General features: G+C 39.4%; 1 protein-coding gene across 2 annotated transcripts in view; it reads right to left on the bottom strand.

Annotated features, from left to right (window-relative positions):
• LOC141804169 (A-type potassium channel modulatory protein DPP6-like) overlaps nucleotides 1-21,383 on the bottom strand; it is a 138,743-nt gene that overhangs the window by 73,878 nt on the left and 43,482 nt on the right. Inside the window, exon 1 of one of the 2 annotated variants that reach the window (XM_074688483.1) lies at nucleotides 10,928-11,770. The exons of the other annotated variant lie outside the window; for it this stretch is intronic. Coding sequence (XP_074544584.1) covers nucleotides 10,928-11,119 — 192 coding nt within the window. The 5' untranslated portion in view covers nucleotides 11,120-11,770. Of the gene's footprint in view, nucleotides 1-10,927; nucleotides 11,771-21,383 lie in introns of those variants that run through there. 2 annotated transcript variants of the gene reach the window in all.

The following is a 21,383-nucleotide window of genomic DNA, read 5'->3' as shown; positions in this document are numbered from 1 at the left end:
TACCCTCTCCACCTTTGCAACCATGGCAACACAGAGCAAGAGGTCCTGGTGAGGATGCTGCGTCCTCCTGAGGGAGGAGCAAAAGCACGGCAGCCTTGTTTTCCCTTCACAGCATGAGGGACATTATTTTCTAATGGATCTCAGCTTCTCATTAAAGCACAATAATTTTATTTTCTATTTTTTTGATTTATGTGAAGCCATGTGAAACTTTAATCATTGAATTTTAAATTATTGCATTCTCTAGTTTGTTTTCAGGAAATGGACTTGTACTTAAAAAGCACTTTTTTTTAGTCTCTCCGACCCCTCAAAACACTTTCACACTGCTACTCTCATTCACCCGTTCAAACAGAATAGGGCTGCAGCTATCGAATATTTTAGTATTCGACTACTCTACTGAAAATCCCATCAATTAATTGAGTAATCGGATAAAATACATTTTTGTTTAGTTAAAGAGCAGTTTTTTTTTTTTTTAATTTTTCTCTTTAAGAAATAGAATTTTCTGATACAGCATGTCAATAAGAGCACTTGCTTTAGTAGCTCCAAAATTTGTAAACACACTTTGACACATTTTTTGTGCCTTGTATATCTCATCAAATGTTGCGGACCCAAATGGCACCCGTTTCGTAGAATGACCCATTAGTCTCCAAACTCCAGAAAAGAAGCTAGATTTGTTGCTAGTTGCTATTTTGTATAAGAGGTAGCTTGAGGGGTCTGAAAACTCTCTTAATATGGCCTCAGCTCTATTTTAAATGCCATTCTTTGATCTTTTTTAAAATTAAACGATTCCTCGAGGCGGGGAAAATTACTTGAGTACTTTTTGTAATCGAGTACCTCAAATCATTCGAGGAATCGTTTCAGCTCTAAAACAGAAGTCACACACTGATGGCACACAGAGGCTGCTGAGCAACCACCAATGGTAACTAATCTAATTCAGACACATTTACACACCACTGACCAACAATGAGAGCTAACATTTTGCTCAAGGACACCTTGGCATGTGACTCCAGGGGCTTGGATCAAACCCTGACCTTAAGATTTAAAAGAAGCAAACGACTGCTGAGCTACAGCCTTTAAAAAAAGCCACTTGGTTTTACATTAGCTTTGCTATACAGACTGGAAAGCTGCTATGCTGCAACATTTTTGTGACATTATATTTTATGACTACCAATTAGAAGATTTTTATTTAAAACAGGAACAACTCCTCCATCCAGTCTGGCTTTTGAGTTCACACTAACCATATTTATGGTTGTTGTTGTCACAACGGAAAAAAAAACAAAACTAAAGAAGACTCTTATAGCTTGGACTTGTTTATGTTGTTTATGTCTTTTGTATGAGCTGTGGTATTTTAGTGTTTCTTGTCTTAGTAGTCTGTACAGGGTTTTTTTGGGTTGTCTCTGGGAAGGTTTTGTGTTTGTTTCTGTGTCGCAGTGGCAGGAGGTGTAGTGTGTGGAGGAGCCACTCTAATTACTCACAAGCTGTCCATCATCACTGGAAATCAGTGTCTGCTCTTCTTCTCCAGCTGTGTCTGCCAGTTTGTGCCTGTAACCAGTGGCACCAAGGCTCTTGTGCTTTGTTTTATGAGATTTTGCAGGAGTAGAAGCAGAATTTGCTAATTCTGTTTCCTTTGCCTCCCAGTGTCCTTCACATTACTCTCTGCACTTCCACCACCACACCTGAGTAAACATCCCAATGAGGATCAAAAATGCAAACTTACATGAAATGTAGGGATGCACCGATCAGAATTTTCTGGCCAATCACAGATCATGCATATCTAAAAAAGCCTGACCTGCCAATACTGATTATTATTTTTTATTTCTTGTAACTGACAGCTATACCTTCAATGTTCCAATCTTATTTTATTGAAAAGCATCAAACAATACTTGTGAAACAATAAAATCTTAATGTTTTAGCTTTAACAACCATAAAATGTTTAATAAACTAAAGCCAAGTGACAAACAAAAACTTCCAAGGCTAAACTGAAAATCCAACATAATCCATAAGAAACATGAGAGCTCATGAGGAAAACTGGGAGACATTTATCCTACAGGTCAGGTAACTGTTCATTTCAGTGGATGAAGTAGTTTCGTTATCAATTTTTACTGTTATTTACTTTTGCTCTCCAAAACCAAAAACAAGCAAATTCCACTCCTCACTTACACACATTTATCAAGTGTTTTCACGGGACGTCATCAACTCAAGCTCCACCATTTCTGAGCGAGTTCGCAGGTATACAAGATTATTTTCACACAAAATGGTAAAATATTGCTGCATTTTTTGCTGCCCAAATCAGTCAGACTGAGAAAAAACATTTTATATGCTTTTTGATTGCCAAAAAAGATCGTAGATCAGGGTGAGGAGAGCAAACAAGTGTCTGAAGAATGGAGGACATGGCACTGTGGCTAGCTTAGCTCTGGAATTTCCAATTTTGTCCAATTTCTGATTTTGTCATTGATTTCAACATTGGCGGCTGTTCACAGCATTTGCTATCAAGTCTCTGTCCATAATGTCTTTAAAATCATACTTTAGTAAAAGTAAATATATCATGATACAGTGTAACTTTGATTAAGAGTTAATTCACAGCTATAAATTGTTCATAAGTAGAAACTCAGTGTCTTTCAGGTTTTTTTGAAGTGCAGGAAAGTTGCTTAAAGTTAGAGAAAATAAGATTCTCTCTTTAACATTGAACTTATTTCACATCATTATTGGCAGTGACATGGTTGGATATGTTTATGTGCTTTTTTTCCAAGTCTTGTTTACTTTGTTTTTTTTTATTCACCTAAAAAGCCAAATGGTAACACACTCTGCTGTTGTAGGTCCATGCCTCACTTACTTACTATGTGCAGTTAAAAGCATTTTTTTGTCCTTTTGTACATATCCCTCACCTTTTCTACGAGGGTGTATCTGCTAACTGTGTTTGGTGTTTATTTACAACATTCTTTAATATCAGTGGTGATCAGCCCTGCACATTTGAAAACTCTGTTAGGACCTCAATAAAAAAAAGGTTTTGACTTAAGTGTCGGAAGGTGAGCCTCTCCCAAAAGAACGTCAAAACATCTTTCTTCTTCTTGCTTGCTGAGTCCTTCACTATAAGTTTTAGATTACTTTGTACATTTTCCCACATCTGCTGGCAGATAAGACATCTTAAAATTATACTTTACTCCACTCTTCTATCTCCATCCATTCAATGTTTGGGTTTGTGTTCCTCCAACGTGGCCGCACATCTGGATAACTACCCAAATCGTGATGTCAGAGAAACCACTCTACAACTGCTGAAGACTACAGAAAGCAAATAAACAAGCCTGCCTGTTTCACCCTCCTCTTTCTGAAAGCTGCTGCTCTGGCACTGATCACTTCACATCTTGGAAAGTAACCATGTACCATGATACTATTGACTGTGAAATAAACAGCCAAACATGCTTTCACCAATATAAATATAAGTAAAACTTGGCAGTGAAACTGTCAGAGGAAACAGCAGGCATCGCCACAACTTTTCACTTCCCTCAGGGTTAAATCTATACCTGGAACTTAAAAGTCCAGTTTGCTTCCAACCAGAGACTTTTGTTGTGTCTCTTCCTCACCTCCTAACTCACCAGCTCCTAACTGTAACTCTGATTGAGCTGTGAAAGTTTCCTCAAACCCGACTCTGACAGCACACTTTTTGCTCTGCACTGTGTTGCTGTGGTTCATGTCGGGATGTGTCATCACTGTCAGTAAGTGCAGCAGGTAACGGAGTCAGTGTCAGCCTTCAGTTAGCAGTCATCAAGCTGAAGCTCATAGAAAAACCCCGGCCGCAGAGATAATGAGGACAGCTTATCAGATCTCCCCGTCTCTGCTCTCTTTCTTTTTATCTGGCCGCTCTCGTTGAGCTCCGTCTGGCTGATTTATCTGAGCTCTGGACCTCAAAGGGAGCGCGGAGCTAAACTAAGACTTGGGAAGCGGGCCAAACTGTCTTACTCAGATGTGGAGTATCTGTAAGGAAAAGGCGCAGCTTAGAGCAAATGAGGACAGGCTGAGGGTGTGCACTGATTTATGATTCACTGTTTTTCTGCTCCCATTTCACACTACCCAAAACAAGATGATAAAATGATGTGAACAGGGAATTTACCACGGCTGGAGCAAAGTAATGTAAAGGTGACATCCATGGAGGATTAATGAAGCTTTGAGGATAAAAGCTGACATTAACCAGCTCAAAATACAATGGATAACAACACTCTAATCATCGCAACAGAGAAATTAAAGGCCTCAAAGCTCTTCTGATTATTTTTAGAGAGATATTTTTTATTTTTTTTGTATATTTTTAGTCTCATTATAAAGCACATCAAGCTTACCTGTTAAACATTTTGTTCCTGATTGGTGTTGAAATTTTCTGACACCTACCCCCCTACAGTGGTTACAGGCATTAAGAATTATATAAGAAAAATTGCGAACTTAATGTTTGTATTTCTCCAGCTTTTTTAGATAGCATAAGGAAGCACCATAGATTACTTCAGTCTGGTTTCATAACAAGTCAAAAACTCCTCACAGGAGCTTTAAATCTTCACTTTTTTCAGTATTCATATGCCAAATTATGATGTTTTTTGATATTCTCACATAGTGAAAGAGTAGGCGATTTTCCATGCTGGACATGAACATAGCATTGCAAGTTTATGTATTAAAGAATAAAAATGTTTTATTGAAAAATGTGATATTTTATTATCAAACAAATTAATATTTTTTACAACATAAACACAAAAAAGTACCGAAAAGTGGTACCATTGAGTACCAGTCCCGATTGCCAGGTATCAGAAATCAGTACCGTATCGTTTCAAATGTGAAAGGTACCCACCCCTATTCTCACGTGTGTGTCAGTCATAGACTGTATAAAACATGGACGTAGTCTCGCCGACGTCACCCGTCTGTTTCTGAAATGGAAAATGAAGCACATCAGCTATAGTGGCCATATTGGTAGTAGCAAGGGCTTCACGTACAGCCATAGGGCGCCTGTCGGTCACGTGACCCTCAGCTGTGCCTTTTACTGGGAGAGCTCGCGATCTTAATATCCTCTGAACGGCCGAGTTATACCATTACACCATTTTGGTATATATATATATATATATATATATATATATATATATATATAGATATAGATATAGATATAGATACATAGATATAGATATATATATATTGATATATAGATATAGATATATATATGCACGTTACGTATCATTTTTATAAAATGATCTGATGTGGCTTGTTTTGTTTAACAATATTAAAGTCATAAACATTCTCATTTTTAAGTACACTAAGTCAATGCAGACAGTGAGTCAACATAATCTGAGTGTTATCTTCAGGGTAATGATGTAATGGTATGGACATGAAGCAATAACAAATGCTCTGGGGACCATCAATGTGCTCTAATAACTCTTGGCCAGCAGAATTTAAAGATAAACATTTCATATACAGGGGTGGCCAAAATGTTTAGAACACTTGACACATCTAAAAGTATTTATCTTTTTTCCTCTAAAACATGATTAGCCCTACTGTTTTTATCCACTTTGAACATTAATATTTGGTATGCCCACCTTTTACAGCATTTACAACAGCATGTGTCTTTATTAGAGTCTGAATACTGCCTGTAAACATCAACACTAATGTCATCCTATGCCCTCTGCGACCCAAGCCAAAAACTTAATTAACCCTGTCCAGTTTATTTTCCAACTTGCCCTTTATTTGCTGGATGGGGTTGAGGTCCAGACTTAAGGGGGCCAGTCCTGGTGACCCAAATTTCCTTATGACAGCTCCATTCTGTGTTTGGAGCATTTTTGTTACATTTTTTGGGATATCTCAATGGCCAATTCAACAAAAACAAAGGAAATCTCTTAAATATGCAAAGTGTTGTGATAATTTTGGCCACCACTGTATAACACTGTTAAATCCAGTAAGAACTGATTTATAGTATGCAAGCTTCAGCTGATGAAACAACTCTATCCCAAGCTAAATTTAGTCTCACGCAGATCCCAAAGTTCTGTTTCTCATCTTATGTTGCATTAAGGAAAATCACACCAACATGCATTGCCTGCCAGCCAGTAGACAAAAACAGTGAGCAGGTGTTAAACGATCTGGAATCCAGCTTGAAGCAGGTACCTGAAACCCTACTGTAATTATAATCAGTAAAATTTCAAAGTGATGAATTCACTGAGGGGTAATCATGCTCAAAAACTCTGAAAGTGCACTCTTCTTCAGCAGAGGCTGCTCAGATCAACAAATGCCAAAATAAAACTCCAAAAATAGGATGTCACTTCAGGTGAAGGAAGTGTGACAGAGAAACTATATTTAGTGGCTTTTTGAAGGATTGTTGTCTATAAATGGAAACGTCAAGTTGATGCTCGTTTTCTGACAGCTCCAGCACTTTTAAAACTGTGATTACACAGATTTATCATTTGAAGAACTTATTTATGGCTTGGTTTCGTATTTTAGTTTATACAACACAAAGACGGCTTTCCAACTGTTCTGTGAATTAAAATCTCCAGACAAAACAAGTTTATCTGTTTGCTACTCCATTCTTTCCGTGCACATATTTCTTCTTTTATCAGGTCTTCATCGATTTCCTGTGATGAGTTTTCTTGTGTTTTATACCTCTCTCTGTGTCTTGAATAATTTAGTAAAATAAAACCTTAATTACAAAGCCCAGGCGAAGTTTTCAAGTGAGAACTTGGCAGATTTCCTTTAGGGAGAGACAAGTCTTTGAGTTTGCAGTTCTAAGAAAACCTGCATGAATAAGAGCTGCATATAAATTTGTCCTCCATGACCCCATACAGTCACGTGTCATCCTTCATTATCACAGCGTGACTCTCAGCAGAGAGGAGTGTTTACATTTCCTCTCCGCTGTGTTCTTTGCATAAAGAAAAAGCATCAATACAGTTGTTAAAACTTTCCCCGGCTCCGTTTTGCAGGTGAAATGTCAACGTGTTTTACCTCCACATACAACAACTGCAAACTGAGAACACTCTGTTTGCAGAAAACGTTGCAAGGAGGTGACAAAACTACTGCTGAGGTCCCCCTAGGTGACTCAAACTCTGCTACATAATACTGATGCTTACACACACATACACACACAGATACAGCAGAGCGCAATTAATCAATCCCAAAACTCTCTCTCTCACACACACACACACACACACAAAGGCACAAACAAAGATGCGGTGCATGCATTTTTGTGAGCTCGGGAGCTTAGAAGAGCTCTGCAGCAAACAAATTAAATTGTTGTTTACAAAAAAAAAAATCTAATTATTGAGATTTTTTTTAAACAGCTTCAGTAAAGAAAAAACAGCAGCCTCTGGGATTGAGAGATTCAGCAAACAGGCGGAGCAACAGTGCAGGTTAATGTCTGGATGACTTTATCAAACTCATGACATTTCAGAATCTATCTCCTGCCCTTTTCCTTCTGCAAACTGAATGGAAATAACAATGAGCATTCAAACTTTTACTGCAGAGCGAGGGCTTGGAAATAGCACTTCTTGAATTGGTTCCCTCATCTCCCGAGGATAAAGGCAATTTCATGCTCCAGCACGACTCCGAGGGACTAAAGGTGAGCACAAGGTTAACAGTGCAGGCTAATAAATGTGTTTGAATCCAGCAGCACAATAGCAGCTCCTGCTCACACTCTTAAAGAGCAGCCCCAAGGTTTAATAGTCTGAGAGAAAAAACACAATGTGCAACTTTAAAGGGCCTCAGAAAATAAAAAAAGCGCAGAGGGAAATTTTATGGGAATTGAAAGATTGCCTGATCCATGTGTCCAGCCAAAGTGTTGTTGTTGACAGGCCGAGCAGTGTCAGCCTGTTGCCAACTTTAACACTTGATTCCTGATGTGACAGACATTAATAATTCAGAGGAACAGGGCAGTGTTGGCAGCTATTTAAAGATAAAAAGAACAGTGCAGTTGTGTTGTGGGTTTAAACACTGTCACCCACAAACACAAATGGCTTCATCTGAGCTTCGTGGAGGCACAGAGTTTAAAGGAACGCTAACAATTACAGCAACCGAGTTTGCTTGCTTGAGTCTGACTAATGGGAATAAAACTAGGGTTGCAGGATATTGGATTTTTGCCGATATCCGATGTGCCGATATATCGAAACCTCTTTTGGCCAGTACCGATACCGATAATCACAAGTTTTTTTGTTTTTTTCACTGTAAAGAAAGCTAAGTCTATCCTGTACTGGAATTTATATGTTACTCTTGTTGCGACGGTCTTATTTGTTTAAGAAACACACATAAAACAAGACAAAAAACATTTGATTTTTTTCCATTAATAAGAAATGTATTTTTTTTCAAACTCATGACATTCAGTATTGAAAAAAAGTAAAATAATTTCTTTAGATCACATGAACTTTAAATGTACAGTGCATTTTTAAACATAACCAAGTTGCATTTGATTATTTTAGAGCTACAGTAACAACCTGGTGACAGACACAGAGCTCTGCAGTGCAAATAAATAAAGTGCTACATTTTATTTAAGGAGCTTATTTTTCAGATGGAAAATAATAATAATCCTAGCTGAATAGCACCTTATCAGCAGGAATTTCATATCTGCAGATACCGATAAACGTGTTTTTAAGCTTTTATCAGCTGATACCGATATTGTGCCGATAATATCGTGCATCCCTAAATAAAACCATTTTTTTCTGCTTCTGATGTGAGAGGCAGAGAACCGCAATTATAAATACAGGAAAGTCAGTCAAGTATGCAATATGTCCTAAAAATAAAATCGATTCACAATTTCTTACAGTTTTTTTCTCCTATTTTTTAAAGAAAACAAAAGGTGTAGGTAACAGAGATAATTTAAAACAAGTTTTGTTTTAATTTAATCAAAAACTTAACAAAATCAACCCTATTTCTCTCCCGGAATTGAAGTTTCAGCTGCTCTTTTGTTGAAAATGTCACTTTGTAGTTAGTAGACAGACTTGTTAAAACTCCAGTTTATCGATAAAATTGATTTATCGCCCAGCCCTCCTCGGAGAATAGTTCATCAGTTTTGGAGTAAAGCTGTACACTGTGCTTCATTTCATTTGATGATATCTGAACCATTGTTATTCTACACTTTGCATCTCTCTCAGAGAAAGAAAGTGTTGTTATCGATAACCTGCACCAAGCCCTTTCAAAACTTTCAACCTTCAAAAAAGATGATCTGGATTTGGCTTCCTTTATACTTAGAATCAGGTAATACAGCTCACTTTTATCCCTTTTTTTCAAAGAAAAGCTGGATTACCTGGATAAGATCAACCTGATCCATGTACAGACTTTAAGGATTACTGAATCCAGAGGACACTGGGAGCGCCAAAATCCACACAAACAGGAAGATCATGAAGTTAAACTCTCTCACAAGTGCTTTGTACTCCGGAGAGTTTGTGAATGCAAAAGGTTGAGTTTTCACCCTGGCTTCAAGTGGACCTTTCCCACCAGTCTCTTGTATAAAGTCTGTAGATTGTCTTGTAGATTACTTTTCTGGTCACCTCACTTGTCTGTAGTGTAGATTATAACTTTTAGAGTAATGTTGGAAACATCCTTTAAATTTTGTAATGATTGTATCACTGTAACGGTCACCATCACAGAAAAATACTTCTCCTCCTCTTCCTCTTGCCTGAGCAACGCAGCCCTCCCATATATCCACAAACTGTCAATACAATGTCAGGAGTATATATGGAAAGTATTTTGTTTTTGATATTTATTTACAAACTAGACATTAATGTGTTAGATCTCAAAAGCTCTACTGAAAACTATTTCATGAGTCCAAATTCCACATTTTTATGCCACCTCAAACATGTCACTGTGCGCATATAGCATCCGAGTGCAAAATTTGAAAGACTCCTGAAATATGAAACGCCTTATGAAAACAAGGATCAATTCAACAGTTGTCTTACATTTTGCTGCCATAATCCATCTTTAATCCAGCTCTCTCCTGCTTTAGCATGATCCTAATATTTGGGATAGCAACTATCCAAATCCCACTCAAAAGTTTTTGAACAGCACAAACTGAAGGGTTTGAGCCGGATAAACAGCGTGATTGGATCACCAGATCCAGTCCATAATCTTTAATCCTTCCTTTTGAACACCCTTAGCAATCCTATCTGACAGCTTTGTTACAACCAGGCTCTGGGTATTGAGAGCAAATGTTTAAAAACAATGCCAGTGATTCACATGTAGAGCAACTTGGTAAAACATCACAGATTTGCAGCATCTTCAGCTTACAGATCTGATTTTGGGGTGATAAAGGCTCCAAAAAGAAAAAGACACACTTTCTCTTTATAAACAAGCCTGATAATAAACAGAAGCAGGTCAGAAGCAGCTAAAATTGAAGTTTCATCAAGGACAAGCTTGTAATACTCATCTAAGAGGCCTACAATCTGCAGCCTATCACATTTATCTAAATTTCAAGTCTTTCGAATAAAGCTTGTAAAGACACTGAGGGTGACATCACGGGCTAAAACAACCAAAAGGCTCAGGCTGCTGTTTGACATTACAGCACCATGGACAGCACCTAGAGCTGCACAGACAGGCTATTTAGAGAAAAGCAGAAGATTTTCACATCTTTACTAATGATGTGGAAACAGAGTCATTAAATACAACACACTCGATTCTATCTGACAAATTGCTCAGATTGTCTATGAAAAACACAATGGTCCAATAATTCACAGTAAAACACTAATTCAAGAACAAGTGCAGCTACCATAATGACAAGAAGCCTTATAAAACTTTTTAACCAGCCTGTATGAATGACTCCTATAATAAGCTTCTACACCTCCAGGCCTATGACCATGTATGTGCATGTGTGTGTATGTGTATGTATGTGTGTCTCAGTCACTATAAATGGGAACCACCTTAACTACACACCTGGAGCTTTTTCACTGAGGATATTTATTGTATTAAAGGAAATACAGAATAAGTGTCTTACATCCTCGTCCTCCTTCACGCATTTCTTGCGGTACTGCACGTAAGGTCTTCCATCGCCGACCTGCTGAGGGGTCTTCGCTGCGTTTTCCTCGTCTGCAACCTGTCCACCGAGAAGGTGGCTGGCCTCAGGTGGGTGCGGGAAGGAATTGTTGGTATTGATCTTCCCGGTGAATCTCTGATACAGCGAAGCCATAATACAGGTCCAGTCCAGATAACCAGAACTTACAGCATGTCAGGGACGCACACAGCTCTCGTCTGATTCGAGGTTCTAGGGGGGCAAGATCTATTGGTTTTCTGTGCGCTTCCAGGAGAACCGATAGCAGGCAGCCAGTTTTCACCGGAGGAGGAAAGATAAGAAAAGATACTCAGCTGCTAAACTGGCGTGTATGGATAGTAGATTCAAAGGTGGATCCTTTACAGCCACGTCCTTTTAGCTTTGACCGCGCGCACAGCAGACTGGTGGGCTGGAGGTGTCAATAGTTGCTCTCATCTGTATTCACACCACGCCGTCTACCCTCTTCTGTTGCCTCCTTACAGCGAGATAGCACGAGGACGCGCTGACTTCCCGATCAGATATCCGGTTCCCGCCGGACTCCCGCCCGATTGTCCAGCAAATAAAAGAGCACGCGATAATGTCCCGACACTTTGTGCTGTGCTTTTTGGCACACTGTCCTCGCGCATGGAGAGTGTGAAGGACGCTGGGAGCTCGGCGGTTGTCTCCGCAGACGCGCTCTGCATGAGAAGTGACCAGCACTGAGAGAAAGCAGCTCTGCTGTAGCTGCTGCTGTTCAACCGGTGCTGCTTTTACGCACAAACGTGGAGCCAGCACAGTAAAAACTCACCCTGAATTTATCTCTTCCTAAAAATACCGTCTAAAAAAGTCAAATTCATTTATCGGGATCATGGTCTACTACTTTTTCTCTCCCAAATGACTGGATAAGGTCCCAGAACGGAGCTAGAGTGCCTCTCTGTGGCGCACTGAATAAGAACAGGCTGACCGTACACCTCAAGAGATCTACTTCAGGTGTAAAATATCAACATGTTCCCATCTATGTTCCAAAATCAAGTAAATCTTACAAAGCATAAATCACTATCTTTACCACACACGTTTATTCGAATTGTTCCAAACATAAGCAGTTAATATATTCACAGGCAGGAAATACTTCTTTACCCAGTCTGTAATGAAATGCAAGGAATTTATTTTGGTGTAAACTAAATTTCATGCTGTAAACTCCTTTCCTGCTGCACCTCCAGCTCCTGACAGTAATACATCTTGAACCATGAAAGTGTCTCTCCCTCCCTTTAATTTATTCATCCCCACTTATATCAAATATTTCCACTCAGTCCACATCCACAAGTGTTACTCAGCTCATCTACACTACATTGCAAGTGATTTCATGCTTGAGTCGCTCACAGAGGCCAAAGCAACACAGCTCTGGTTTAAATGCAGAATATTGGTTTATATGTGGTGGAGGTGGTGGGGGCAAAGGCTCTTGAGTCAAATGGTTCAAATCTCCTCTGTCCTCCTCGTCACAAAACACCACAGGCAAACACCCCTCTGACTCTCTCTGTGACTGCTCAAACTACAGCTCCACCCGGGCAGAGCTGCATGTCTGGGAAATAGGTCATCTTCACAGGGGTACGACTTCAAAGCAGCACTAAAGCCGGGCTCAAAACAGCTCTGAATGCCACTGTTTTGCATCTCCCATTAAGCCAAATCAAGCTCATTTTGTTATCGCTTGCAAAGAGTACTGAAGGCTGACTGACTCCAAATGAATATATGCTATACTCCCCTTTGAACAAAGAGCTACTTTCAATTAATTTCTTTTTATGGTGACTCATCTCGGGCTCTGAAAAGAAATGCTGGAGGCTCATTGATTCATGGCTTGAATTATGAATGTAACCTCCATAATGGGATATGTATCTGGAATACTGAATATTGATTTTTAAAAGTTCAGACATTTGTTCAAAAACAAAAAAACACATAGGACATTGCAGCCTTTTCCTAATTAAAGCCTCATTCCCTTCTTTCCTTGCCATGGATCAATTTTCCTTTGACTGAAAGTATCATTCATAAATCAATGGAGCCAAAGCTTTGTTTGGTGCTTTTAGATGCTTTTTAATTGCTGCACAGAGATTTATGTTGCAGGTTTATCATCCGGGCTTCCTCTCACACACTGGCTCGCCTCAGTCCCTGTCATCATTTGTTTCTCTACTTCATAAATGCCTTCCTGGGGCCGCACATCCCCAGGGGAAATAGGTCCGAGTCACTTGACATCCGTCCCGGCCCTCTCTGATGGATGTCTTCCAATCTCCCTCACCTTGTTGGGGAGCTATTGTGCAGCGGCTGGCTGCTCTAACGCTCCCCTCAGGACTGTGCCCGGAGAGCCTGGGCTCAGCCTGAGCCTCCCTATCGCCTCCTTGCAGATACAGCAGCTGACTGGAGCGGCTCCTCTCTCACACATCACTGCAGTCGAGCGCTGCGTTTTAGGAGGGAAACATTTGGAGAGGCATGTAATAACAGCTATAATGATGGTGATAGCTGCTGCAACCCTAATCCCTCTGCAGGGAGCTAATGTGGCTGTTGGAGGCAGAGCTAGCTTCCTCAGGTGTGATTGTTTTTTTCTTCAAAACAGGAACATTTTAATCTGAATCATATCACGTAATATGTGCACTTAAGGATGCAATAATGGAAGTATAAAGTGGGTTTGTTCTAATTAGTTTTTTTTACGCAATAGTTACCTCAAAATATCATGAAATATAACAGAAAATCTAATGATTATTGATTTTTGATTCACTGTGATTTCAATTCAGTTCGATTCACTTTATTTAGAATTTCCTCCTAAGATGCAGGGGTCACATTTCAGCCCTAACATGCTCCACAGTTAGGGAAGGGAACCAAATTTGGTACTTTTACAGGTATCTACAAGATTCTCTCTGTAGTATCCAGGGCCAATTCAAGTAAAATCAAACCGTTTCCACCAAGTCTCGGTACGGCACACATCTTGTGGCGTTTCCACTGACTAATCCTGGGATGGATCCCCAAATACCTGAGACAAACAGTCCCACTTTTTGGAGCCCTTTCGTTGGGGTACCAGACTAAACCGATCCGATTCCCTAGGTGGAGCTACAACACTGCCGTTGATTGGTTGAGAGAATCGTCACTTACTGTGTGATGGCAGTTGTTATATTTCTCCTCACGGCACATATTCTTCCCTGAAACAAAGCTTGATTGCACTTTGTAACAAAGAACCACATGGAAATCACGAAGAAGACAAATTGCTGGATGTCTTCCATTGTTGCTCTTTGTTTTCTCTGTCGTGTTTTTCTTCTTAATTGTACTTAGTAGCAGGGTACACTGTGTTTCACTGTCCCACTGCGCAATATGACGTTGAAATTACATATATTTAACGTAATTTTCGACGCCCAAATCAGGTCCCCCGGAGGTGCAGAATTAAAGTTTTTATTACATCTTTTTCGGACGTCCTATGGAGGTCAGATTAACGTCTAAAAAAATGTTTGGATCCATTTTGAACGTCTCATTGACGTCTAGATTTGGTCTGCAAATGACGTCCAAATGCTGAACATCATTCCAACGTCCAAAAAAAGTCGGATTTAGATGTCAAAATTTGTACCTATTTTGCACGTTGCTCCGACCTCTAGGTATGGTCTTTGACAGACTGACCCAATACTGACGTGATCTGCATGTCTCTCAGACGACCACTGTTTGGTTGGGTGGTTGACTGTGGAAACGCAAAAAGGATCGGCTAAACCGAGCCAATCCACAAGAAGCTGTACTGATTTAAAATGGACTGCTTGGTGGAAACGGGGCTAAACGGTACCATTTTTCAGTACCTAAATGCATCCTTGTGACTGTGAAGGAGAGGAAGAGAAGGCAATTTTCTGCTGCACATGAGCATAGCATTGCCAGCTCATAAAAATGAATGTTAAATTGACAAACTTTGATATTTTATTATTAAACAAATTAATATGTATCGCCACATAAACATACACAAAACTGCAGAAAATTGGTACTGTTGAGTACTAATTAAATATAAAATCCAGGTACCAGGCATCAGTGCCGTATTGTTTCAAATATGAAGGGTACTCCCTATCCACGGTGCAAGAATATTTTGAGTCAGACTACAGTTTGAATTAAAATACTGCGAGAAAGAAAAACACTGAACTGAATCCAAGAAATGAAAAGAAAACCCACTATCTAGAGAACTGTTGTCCAGCTCTGTCCAGTGAAAGAAGTGCTGTTTGAATAGCAGCTAAACCTCTTTTATGTGGTTTTTAGCTTTAATATTGTATGAGGCAGATTTATTCTAAAGCTTGTTTTGATGAGGCAAGAGTGAAAATACAATCATGCACAAATGATTCATGTTACTTTTATTCATGTGATACGCAGGCTGTGTGCTGCATTAATGTGTTTGCATGGACTGCAACAGCACCACAGGCTGACTTGTTTTCACCAGCTTCCACTGCATCAAAACTAAAAGACACACAAATTAATTGGATGGAGGAGCAGACAGATCAATCCGTCAATGTCTGGTGGGAACGCAGTAATATCTAATTTCCTCTGAACATCGCTCATCTGAATGAGGAAATTACAGAGCCTCTCTCTACATGCATGTAATAGAATGGATTTACTTACAGCCCACTATAATCACATCATTTTGCACCATTTTCCATTTGGTATTAGCGGGACTCTAATGACTCCCCCCGATGTTGAGCTGAGCTGACTGCAGCAACAAGTTTTTTTTAATCATCCAGCTGCCTGTATCGGATTACACGTCCCTGTTCTGCTGTGGACTGAACACATATGTTTGACTTAAAGCTGTCCTTGAGACAGTCTGATCCTGAGCTGTAAACAGAATCTCACACTGATTTAAATTCATTACATACCCACTAAAACTGATTTCAGTGCATCAAAATCATCCAAATTCAAGATACTGAATTATAATCTATACATACCTACAGTTTCTCATATACTTTAAAAGAGATAATTTAGCTTTTTGGAATGGGGTTCCTTGAGGTACTTGTTATTAGTTTCATGCTCTTGAAAAGAGTCAGGTTCACATTGCTGTTGAAAGGTGACAAAATAAACAATATGGTATTCACAGAATCATAATTTAAACTGTCAGAGAAAACTCTGAGTTCAGGAGTTGTGCCATGTCTGATGACATTCTCAGAAACGATGGAGTCAGTGGAATACAGTATCACGCAAATATACCTCGAGTGTTCAAACTAGGCAAGTGTTTATCAACAATAGTGACTTTGTTGTCTTTCCTCACGTAGCATTTAAGCACAAATAAAAATAGAGGATAACAATTAGCGTCCTTTTACTCTTGGTAAAAACAATACTGAAAACTCCAAATGTCAAAATACTAACAGGCAACTGAAAGAAAAGTTACATTCAGGCTCATGGCCTGATTCATAACTACAGCAAGGTTCCAAACAACTTAGAATCATGCTATAACCACTTTGAGACACTAGATGGCCTACTTGAGTTACCAAACAGTACATCAATGCCACAAGATGTGCAATTTTTACGCATTTCTGTATATTTATGCCAGAGATATCCAGATCCAGAGACCAATTACATATTTATGCAGAATCGATAAGGGCATTGGTATCTCTGCATCTCAATTTGACACAAGGTTGAGAAAAAAATTGCAAAACATAATCTTGCTTACATAGAGGTGGTTGTTGAGTTTACTGTGCATTTTTACCCCACTTAGCAGAAAGAGCTACTTCTTTACTCTGTTCAAAATGGGAACAGATAAGAAGTAAAATGAACAGGTGCTTGTTCCAGAAACAGATGGAAGGCAGATAATGTAATTAAGCTTGTTTAACAAGACATTCAAGCAGCAGAGAAAGAGTGGTAATTAAAAAAAAACTCACAGTGACAAAGCAGCATTTCAAAAATTGAAGCGTCCAATTGCCAACACAAAATCCTCCACTGCAAGGTCTAACTCAATGGCATATGAACTCACACTCATATGTGTTTGTGTGACTCACTCTTCCCAAGGATACCTTTTCACCAGGGCAAACATGCTGGCAGTTTGTATTGAAGTAGAGAAAGAAGCTTGAGAACAAAGCCTTTAGTTTCTGGACGTACTACTTCGAGGCCTCGAAGTTCAGTGAAGGTTTTTCCAAACTAGGCCCCGTGAGAAAAACTAAAGGTAATTGTACTACCATTAAAAGGAAGGTAATATAATGACAAAGGTTGTTTGGGAAATGTGACACCGCAGAAGGCAGAGACAGGCCGTCATTGTGTGCAACACTGCAGTCAGCCTGTTAGCATGAAGGCTGTGCTTGTTTTGAATAGGGATGCACGATATTGGATTTTTGCCGATATCCGATATGCCGATATATCGAAACCTTTTCGATACCAATACCGATACCGATAATCACAAGTTTTTTTGTTTTTTTCACTGTAAAGAAAGCTAAGTCTATCCTGTACTGGAATTTATATGTTACTATAGTTGTGACGGTCTTATTTGTTTAAGAAACACACATAAAACAAGACAAAAAAACATTTAATTTTACCATAAATAAGTAATGTATTATTTTTTCAAACTCAAGACATGCAGTATTGAAATACAGACAAATAATTACTTTAGATCACATGAACTTTAAATGTACAATGCATTTTTAAACATAACTAAGTTGCATTTGATTATTTTAGAGCTACTGTAACAACCTGGTGACAGACACAGAGCTCTGCAGTGCAAATAAATGAAGTGCTACATTCTATTTAAGACGCTTATTTTTCAGATGGAAAATAATAATAATCCTAACTGAATAGCACCTTATTGGCTGTGCCCATTGGCAGAAATTTTCATATCTGCCGATACCAATAAACGTGTTTTTAGGCTTTTATCAGCCTATACCGATATTGTGCCGATAATATCGTGCATCCCTAGTTTTGAACATGCTTTATTAAACAGGGGAGGGACTAGTTCCATCTGTGAATGAAAGGAGACAAGTGGTAGAGGCATAGCCATCTCAAAGAGCTCAAAAATTTTTTCAAAAACAGCCAAACTCCAGCTGGAAGACAGGCAAAATGAAAACATTGTGGGACGAAGGTTGAAAGATGAGGAAAGTTTCAGTGTGAGTGTGCAATCATGACTGACATAACGTAGGATCAAATTTCTTTTCTAAAGTGCGTCAATTTCAGACAACAATAACGGACTCAATGTGCAACAACCTTTAGACTTCTGGAAAGTACTATCCTGTTTTAAGAGGTACATCAGTTACCCCAGAACTAAATTTAGACCCTAGTTCCTGTATTCAGAAAGCACATGGCTCCTTAAATTGTCCCTGGTTCCTCAGGAAAGTTCTTGTAGTAGAAAAGCACCTTTATACATCCTGTTTTGGAGCTGAAGTAATTGCACCAGGAGTTATAACAGAAGTAAAAAGAAAAGACATGAACTCTTTTTTCGCATTTGTATTCAGACTCTCTCTTCTGTTGCTAATCTGATTGGATTAAATTAATAAAATCTAAGGGTAAATTGTGTGTGTTTGAGTCACTTGACTTTTCCCACCTGAATCACAGTGTCATACCGAACATGTCTTGATACGACACTGAACGCTCCCAAGGTAGAAACATCGTCCTCAGTCAGTGTTGATCTAAATTTAATTAAGCTGCACAGTAACACACAGTCAGCAGGACTGTGCAGAGCGGCAGGTTCTTCAACACTGAGCTGCAACACTCATCACATAGTGAGTCATGTGACAACAGGGAATTCAATTACTGTTTGCTTCAAGTCAAGACACCAAATTACAAATGTGACCTCCATAAATTACTGAGGTGGTCTCCAAATTCAGCACAGGTTATATTCACATGATAATATGCTAACTCAACAGCATAAACATGAAGTGAGTCTGCTGCAGATTATACAATTCATGCATAATTTTATGAAAATCCCCAAAATATTAAAATTATGGTAAACATTCTGTTAAGTTCTCATTTCTAACTTTTCCTTAAGCTGATTTTTCACTAAGCTGTGTGCAAAATTCAACTTTGTTAACTCCTCTCCAGCCCTGAAACCAGCTGAGCATGTTGCTCGTCGGTGCTGGCATATCATTATCCTCCACAGAGAATAAGTGCTGAGTCTTCCACTACATTACGGATGAAGGGAAAGCTATGTAGCGAGCATAAATTGAAATGGTAGCAGATAAGTCAGTGAGGAAATGAAGTTTAATGCTGGCTGATGTGGTGGAAGAGACTGTGGTTTCGTCTGAGGGGAGCAGCAGACTGGAGTGAAGGATTGTGGCAGGCAGCGGTGGGGGGAGATGGAGTCAGTAAGTGAGGAACTGGACGAGAGAGCATGTCACCAGGAATTTATTGTCACATGTGTGTTTGTGTGGGAAGAAAGTGTGAAGCATGCTGGGCAAGAGTTGGAAAAGGGTGGCAATAAATTTAATGAAGGAGAAATAATCCAAACCACATGGCTGTAAGTCACTTTTCCTATTTTCTTCATTCAGATATGGGTTGGATGACTTTCAATTGTTACAAAATGTACCATAACACCTCTAAGGTGGTTTTCTTCCACAATGTTCTATGGACATCTGAATCTCTTGAACAGATTTAATCAGAGATAAATGTCAAAGATGCTGAGTTAAATGTTGCTGATTCAGAGCCATAGATACACATCACTCCTGATGTCCTGCTGGAGTGTCCTAACTCAGGATGATGAAGAATGATACAACACAATAAGAAGCGCTGTTTTATATCAGGCTCCTCATTTCTGTTTTTGGCCCTGTTGCTTGCATAGACATGGATGAGAAGCTATTGATATCCTAAGTCCTGATGATAACTATATGACCTCATTTGTACAAAAATCTTATTTAAGTGGCAGTTGGTGTCAAGTGAGATTTTTTTTCTTCATTTAAGGGTAGCGTCTGCAGGATTTTCTTGAAAAATAAAATGTCAACTTTCAACCAAATAATCCTGCTCAATCGTCTCCTACAGGCCAATACGTGTGTGTCAGTGTCTGTGTCTGCCTTGAACCCTCTCCTCAGCCTGTATTGATGTTTTGATTGTATCGGGACATTTCTGGGGGGGTGGGAGGGAGAAAGTAAAACATAACAAAATTGAAACAAAAGACCAAACAGATAAAGCTTTTTACCAAACGAGGGTAAAGTTTTGCTCGACTTTCACTTGCTTTCAGGCACTTCAAGAGCAGCACAGGGCGAAGAGCAATGCAAGGTGGCTTTCTACTGAGCAGGTATATTTCAAATACCAATGATTAGTTTGTGCTAACATGCTAAGTCAGGTGCTCTCAAGTTCCCACGTAGAAAGAGGATGCTACAGGTGGTTGATGGGCTAGTGCATGTGTTCACATAGTTACAGCTGGAGGCTGTGGGTGTGCGCTGCTGCTGGCACTGAGCCTACAAGGGGCAACCCAGTTTGAATTTGCGTTTACTAAAAAGTAATGAAAAATCCTGCATCCTCCTACATTTAAAACATCTTTAGCTTGTTAAACAAAGCGATGGCAGAGGTGCATTCGTAATATCTAAATCTTTAATTGAAATGTTGTGACTTCACTAGCGCTAACAGTAGAGGGTAACTCTAATTTGTGTTTACAAAGTGCAAACTTAAAACATTATAAATAATCTTTCATCACGTTCATCTCCACGGTTAAAAGCACTGTGGTTTGTTCATACGGCAAAACTGGAGTTTTTGCAACACAACAACTGATGTTTGAATGTTTTTAGGACAGGTTGTCAAACTTGAATAATGTTAAATGAGGAACAAACTTGTATTATTCTATTTTTCTCATCTACCACTCAAAGCACTTTTACACTCCTCGTCACTCTTGACCGTTCATACACTGATGGCAGAGGATGTTACAGTGGGGGATCATCAGTATCCACTAATCCTAATCATATGCAATCACACCACTGATTACATAATAGAGAGCAGTTAAGAGTCCAATGCACTGCATGTGGACAGCTGGGATCAAACTGCCAACCTCCTTAATGAAAGAGAACCAAGACTACAACTGAGACACAGACGCTCTAATGAAAGCCACACACTACAGCATTTAAGCCTGGTTTATACCTCTGCGCTCTGTAGGGGCTGAGATCACTGTGGGCAACACATACTTCAGTGTAGATTTGTCTGTGTGCATATTGTGTTACAACAGTTACAAGGAAGCATAGAGAGGAGATGTCGGAAGACAACAAATGTAAGGGTGATGTGTGGCGATTTCCAAAAGTGTTGTAAGTGCACAGAGCACAATCCCGCTCAGAGGACCAATCCCTTGGTTTGCCGTTTAGAGGAGATGCACGCCCGCCACTTTGGTAAGTCTCTGACTAGGTACGGGAGGCTAGGCGTAAAGTATGCAGTCAATTTGATGCAGGGTATAAACCAGGCTTTAGCCTCCACTCATTTTTATGTTGGAACCAGAATCAGATTTAGGACCGAGTACTTTTTACATTTC

Source organism: Halichoeres trimaculatus, unplaced genomic scaffold (assembly GCF_033239565.1).
Source record: "Halichoeres trimaculatus isolate MK-OKI-2021-1 unplaced genomic scaffold, fHalTri1.1 fHalTri1_scaffold_15, whole genome shotgun sequence".
Lineage (NCBI taxonomy): Eukaryota > Metazoa > Chordata > Actinopteri > Labriformes > Labridae > Halichoeres > Halichoeres trimaculatus.
Note: the sequence above shows the minus strand (reverse complement) of the source record. Positions and strands in the feature narration are given on the sequence as shown.